The sequence below is a fragment of the Trypanosoma theileri genome (genome assembly GCF_002087225.1).
Source record: "Trypanosoma theileri isolate Edinburgh chromosome Unknown TM35_Tth_54_V1, whole genome shotgun sequence".
NCBI classification, from domain to species: Eukaryota; Euglenozoa; class Kinetoplastea; order Trypanosomatida; family Trypanosomatidae; genus Trypanosoma; species Trypanosoma theileri.
Window position 1 is genome coordinate 59,715 of NW_021639896.1, and position 6,132 is coordinate 65,846.

Below are 6,132 nucleotides of genomic sequence, written 5' to 3' on the forward strand. Positions count from 1 at the left end.
AGTTCCGCAACATAATATTGATGTAATTGTGGATACAACTCCCAAAGCTCCACTACACTGTAGCAGTAGGGCAATTTGCTGCGAATCAAAAGACACGCAATTCCCGTTTGCACCGCCACACGAGCCAATAAATCCGCAAAAGACATCAAACTCTCTTTTCCAGCTTCTACCATAATATCCACTACTGTACCAAGAGGCATATCACGTCCCTCCACCACGTACTCATCAAGTTCTCGGTGAACTCGCATCATCGCTGGAAGAACAAATCCAACACTCACGGCCAATGTAGTGGTATTCTCTGCAAAACGTCGTCGGATAACTGCTCCAGCGGTGAAATTACGATCAGGAAAGACACGACCGCCACGCGCTAAAATATACGTGCGATCCCTTAACGCAGAAACCACACCAGAGTCGCTCATCGATGAGTGAAGAATATTACTGCTTGGAAATAATAATAATAATAAAAAAAAACTCACTTTTAAATGTTTTCTTTCTTTTTTTTTTTGGTTTCGCTCAACTCACAAACAGAAAAGGAATGACACGAGAAACTATTACAAGATATAAAAATAAATAAACAAAAAAGAAAAGAGTAAGGGTTAAAAAAAAAAAGATACATAATGGAAATAAACAACGTATTAGACCCCCAATTATGGTAAAAAAGGAGGGTATGAATCATTAGAGAAAGGAAAGAAAAAATACATATATATATATCAATGTAGTTGTAATTGTTCCTTTTTTTGTTTTTCTTTTCCAATGAAGAAAAAGGAAAACAAAAAAGAAACTCTAGTACAAGCCCTTAACTTCCCCTCCCACCCACCATGTTCACCAAAATCACAGGTACACAAACACAATGAAAGAGAGAAAAGGAAAAAAAAAGAAAGAAAAGCAGCTTATATAATAAAGCATATCACGAGCTAATCTGAATGGCTCGTGGTATAAATACACCACTAGATGTGGGCTCTTCTTCCGATGAGCGGTGCTGCTGTTGACGTTCTTCTGCTGATGCCGCTGGCATCTCAGAGTCTCTTGTCGTTCGTAGCGAATCATTTGTACGCTGTTGAGTCTCCGTTCGTGGTGAATCAATCGGATGATCTCGTCGAGATGCAAGAAAACGAATACCGCCGGAAAACTGATCCACTAAATCTTCTGTTGTTCGTTGTCGTTGTGGCATTGGCTGCTGCTGTTGTTGTTGTTGCTGCTGCTGTTGTTGCTGTTGAGTAACTGATGAAGGCATCAAGGAAATTGGTTCTGCTACTTGTCCCTCCAAACCAAGTCGTCGTAATACTCGTTGAATACGTAAAAGTTCTTTACGATGACGGCACAGTACCTGTACATCAGCTGTACGCTGTTCTAATCGTTGCCGAAGCACTGCATTTTCCTCTGAGAGAACTACTACTCTATTGTTAAGGTCTTCATTTTCTGCATTCAGTTTTTCTACCGTGCGTTCCACAATGGCAAAGGGACTATTAGAATTATTCAAAGCCTCACGTGCCATTTCTAGTGATGCTTGCAGACGTGCGATTTGCTTATCTTTAAACTCAATATCATGCTGCAATGCTGTCACACGGTTCTCTAGCTGTAGACATCGTTTCGTTACCGTTAAAGTATGTGCGAGTTTGCGTGATCGCGGCAAGGCTAACCAACTCTCATAATTGTTTAAAGCGTTCACAGATGTAGGTGCAGTTTGTGAGCCACCAGGACCACCACTGACTGCATTCGTCACAGCCACAGGAGCAGCAAGTGAGATCTGCCCATCACTCTGCTGCGCCAAGTTCGATATAAATAACTCTGATTCCAACTCAAGATCTGAAAGTGTCTTAAGCTTCTCTTCTGCTGCTTTAAGACATGCCTCAAGTTCCATCACACGTTGACTGTTTTTTAATTTTAATTCATAATATTCCGATTTTAATATGTCTAATTTTTGTTCCGAGCATTCTGCACTCGTCTTGTACCGCTCTGCTTCCATTTCCGCCTCACGCAACCGAACCGAAAGCCGCGTGGCCTCTTCCGTTTTTATAGAAGCAGTTAATTTTGCGGTAAGAAACTGTTCCTGATCCATATAAGCGTTACGCAGTCTGGCTTCCAAATCACGTGATTTGCCTTCTAACTCCACAACCGTACTGCCGCGCTGTTCTGCTTCTTGTAGTTGACGACGAAACGATTGCCTCTCCGCCTCCACAACAGCCTCTAATTCTTTCAATCGCTGTTGCAATTCCTTGTTTTCACCGGTGAGACGTGCCGTTTCCGTTGCCAGTTCTGTTGCCCGTTTCACTGCTGTATCCTTTGAGGCCCGCATCGTTCCCAGCTGTTGATAGATACCAAGCCTCACCGTATCGAGGAGATCCCGCTTTCCCTCTTCTAACGAGTCAATCGCATGATACTCCTCCTCCGTCACGGGGTTCATCAACTCCATTCGTATTTGCGACTTGAGACGATCCACCTGCGACTGCGTGGCGGCGAACTGCTGCTGCAGACGAAGTGTGAGTGCCGACACCTCCACCTCTCGTCCCCGCAGTCGTGTGTTCTCCTCCTGCAGAATTCGAATCTCATCCTTCTGCCGCTCAATCCGCTGCAGCAAATCACGCGAGGAACTCGGCAGACCGACGAGTACTGACGGGGTGCCGCCACTTCCATCCGTAACACTTGTGGCATCATCCGTGAGACTCGACGTTGTGGCCGGCGACGACGACAGGCGCCGCTGACGGGCCGCAGGACTCGCCAACGACATACGGTGTGAACCCTCACAAGGATAAATACACTTAAAGAAAAAGAGAGAGAAATGGAAATATAAACAAGTAGATAGATAGAGAGAGTATTCTACTGCACCAACCAGTGGGCAAGAACACAAGCCACAACATTACCAACAACACTAATAATAATAAAAAGAAATGAATAACAGAGAATGGTGAGGGCGGAGCACCAAACATCCAGAACTGCTGTAGACCCTCCATGCCACATCACTCCATTATATTATTACCCATAAAAGTAGAAAAGAAAAGAAAAGAAAACCCACGCACTCCAGCAGCTGCTCCCCATGGTTTCAAAGCCTCAGCAGTAAGTATTTGGGGTTCAGCCCAGCACGTGTTGCAAGAAGAAAAAGATCATTTACCAATGTGTATTCCACCCAAGAAGAACACTCATAAAAAGAAGGAAAAGCAATGCTTTACAAACCCTTGTTTCTCCTACTATCCTTCACACACACAAAAAAAAAAAAAAAACAAATTCATATGATTCACCAACGTCTGTTATTGCAGTCATTGTTATCAAGTAGTACGGAACATCACAATGACATTGATCAAAAACAGACGAGGGATCACATATAACTCAATAAAGCAATTAAATTAAAGACCAAAGAAATTAAAGTGATGTGTAGAAACAAAAAGAAAAAAATCGTATTATCGCGTTCCACACAAATGTATATATGAGATAGAGCTCATGGAACCATTATCACAGAGAGTATCAAGAAAACAAACATAACACTTGCAAAAGAAGAAGCTTTAAAAGTACCATCAGTGCCTTTTTTTGCAGTAGTTTTATTATTCTGCCCACTCACAGATGAGGTATTACCTTCTTCCTTAGTTTCGCTGGGGTTTGATTCCATGGTCGTACTTGCCTCATTTTCTACCACTGGCCCAGTAACATTCTCGTTTGTTCCTCCACTGTTACCTGCACCAGCTCTTTCACTTGGTTTGGTGGTTTCAGTGGTCTCAGCTTCTGGTAGACTTGTTTGGATTGCTTCAACAATGTCTGGGTCTGTTGCTGGACCTTGTGATTCATCCAGAGTTTTGTTGATTGTATTGCACACATCAGCGTATTTGGGGCACACAATTTTACCATTCAGTACATCCCCATTCACAGTTAGATTTTTTCCTTCAGGACAACTGTACCAATTATCGTTTCCACTGTACCGCACAATTACCTTGTTGAACTTGCAAGACACCTCCACACACACGGCACCAACTGCTGCATTTTTAGCCTTTAGATTCTCCCCCTGCACACAGCGCGAGTTGGCAGCAATTACACTTCCAGGCATTTTGCTCTGATCCCCATCGGTGCAGCTCTTTTGCGGTAATGCCATAATAAACGGGCAGTAATCCATTATTTGAGGAGGTCGTGAACCAACCTTTTTGTTCTCTGAAAAGTATTGGAACTGCTCGGGAAGGGGATTCCCATCGGTTGTCGTTGTGATGCTGCAACTCCCCAGCGACTGGCGGTCAGATGTGCACTGTAGTGACTCAGGACCCTCAGTGGATTCGGTTGTGCAGAACATATCAGGGAATTTAGTACTGCCTTCCTTCACACATTTATCATTCAAGAATTCACAACCAGCTTTATTGCCCCAACTCATCTGCTCTGCCATTGTCCAATTAACTTTGTAGTAGCCCAGATCAGCGAAAGCTCCCAATGTGAGTGCGGTGTAGTACCCAGCACCGACGAGACCAACCATCAACTCATCCTTTGCAATACGGCGACTCCAGTGTGACAGTGTCCTAAAACCTCTGTAGTGTAGTGGAAATCGTGTTGTCTCGACAACTTTCATTGTATCTGCAACACCCTCCAATTCTTTGCGGCGAGTGGCGCATTGGCTCGAGGGTTCAGATGCCATCATTGCGGTTTGTGCGTATAATGAACGTCTTTTCGAGAAGACATTTGATGAATGATGTACATTCTGTGTAAACTTGGCATCACTGGAACCCTCTTCTTCACGTCTCTCTTGCACAACACTGTCAACAGACTCCTTTGCTGTCAAACGACCATCAATAACATTACTGTGTGATTCTCCCAACTCATATTCCTCTTGTACACTTGCAACCTGAGCGAGGATGGCTGCTGCTTGTGCACTATGTGGTGTTGGCGCAGACTGACTTGATACAACAGAACTCGTTCCACTGAGAGGTCCTTTTTCCTCCTTTGATTTTTGCTCAATCACCAGACGTTGTAGTTCCATGCCCTTTGCAGAATCACATTTATAATGCTTCATGGTCTCTCTCCGTGTGTTGTCAGAAGTGACAAGCGAAATTATTGTTTTCTCACGCAATGTAACACCTCTACGCACCATGCTTTTACTTTCCATCACCTCGAGATCGAAACCAAGTGCATGAGCAATCTCATGAGCAGCAACGCGGACACGCTGTGGTGTGGCCACAATATACCGTGGACCGTAATTGATGATTCCAATAACTGGACGACCATTACGACCCAATGTCGCACATGTTGCCGCCCACGCGAATGTTCCTTTAGGAGTTGGGGCAGCAGCAGCAAAAAGCACCATATCATAACCGGAAAAATTCCTGGTTTTGTCCTTATACTCTTCCGGTATGAACTTGGAGCAAAGATTCTCATCAGAGAAATTCGGCACGACAATAGAACCATTCAATCGTTTAACAAAAAGGCGTTCCTTGTGCAGTTTAATTGCCTCAGGGAGAATCTCATCAACAAGAATTTTCTTTTTCTCTGCCGTCAAGATATCATCTTCTTTGCAAGTAAAGTTATCTTTCAAAAAGAATTTGATCGTACTGACACCATCTGAACAGTGATGTGCCCCCTCTTTCAAATGATCAGAGACAAGTTTAATGCGAATGGGTTCCCATCCTTCCTGAGGATCTTTTCTGATGGGAAGTTTGGCTTTCTTAGGTTCAAACGAATCAGCACTTTCCTTGGGATCCCTACGACGGCTCTCGGTTGTCATTCCAAGTAAGCAATCATCACCATTAAATTCGGCACCAACATGCATCATCACTCTGTCGTGTATGCAGCGGTGGTGCTCTGTCACAGCAAGAGTGACAAGGGTGCAGTACAGAAGGAGCAACGGAGCAAACAAGAAGAGACGCCGCATTCCTTCACGTGTAATCTTGAAGAGTTTGTGTATTTGTGTGTCTGTAAGCAAAGAAGAGAAGAAAAAGAAATATTGGCAACAGAAAATCAAATGCAAGATTATCAAGCATAGAAGGAAAAATAAGGAGGAAATGGGAAACCATGACCCCACCCATAGAAAAAGAGAGAGAGAGACACATGAAAGTAACAGAGAGCCACTGTCAAGCAGACTGTGGATACGCACAATGAACACGTGGCGGGGCCGCATCAGCCCCACTGCACGGGCACAGGCGGTGGGAGGGGGTTGTGTCAGAAACG

At 44.1% G+C, this 6,132-nt stretch overlaps 3 protein-coding genes across 3 annotated transcripts; all 3 read right to left on the minus strand.

Annotated features, from left to right (window-relative positions):
• Nucleotides 1-2: 2 nt before the first annotated feature.
• Nucleotides 3-419, minus strand: TM35_000541290 (uncharacterized protein; the record flags this gene model as incomplete). Its single annotated transcript, XM_029030754.1, has 1 exon — nt 3-419. A coding segment is annotated over one exon (417 nt), but the record flags the coding sequence as incomplete, so codon positions are not given.
• A 488-nt stretch (nt 420-907) lies between these two features.
• Nucleotides 908-2,728, minus strand: TM35_000541300 (uncharacterized protein; the record flags this gene model as incomplete). Its single annotated transcript, XM_029030755.1, has 1 exon — nt 908-2,728. One exon carries the CDS (start codon nt 2,726-2,728, stop codon nt 908-910), a length of 1,821 nt encoding a protein of 606 aa, XP_028877972.1.
• Nucleotides 2,729-3,433: 705 nt separating this feature from the next.
• TM35_000541310 (surface protease GP63) lies at nt 3,434-5,836 on the minus strand (the record flags this gene model as incomplete). The annotated part of the gene is made up of 1 exon (XM_029030756.1): nt 3,434-5,836. The coding sequence occupies one exon, from the start codon at nt 5,834-5,836 to the stop codon at nt 3,434-3,436; it is 2,403 nt and encodes an 800-aa protein (XP_028877973.1).
• Between the last annotated feature and the right edge of the window lie 296 nt (nt 5,837-6,132).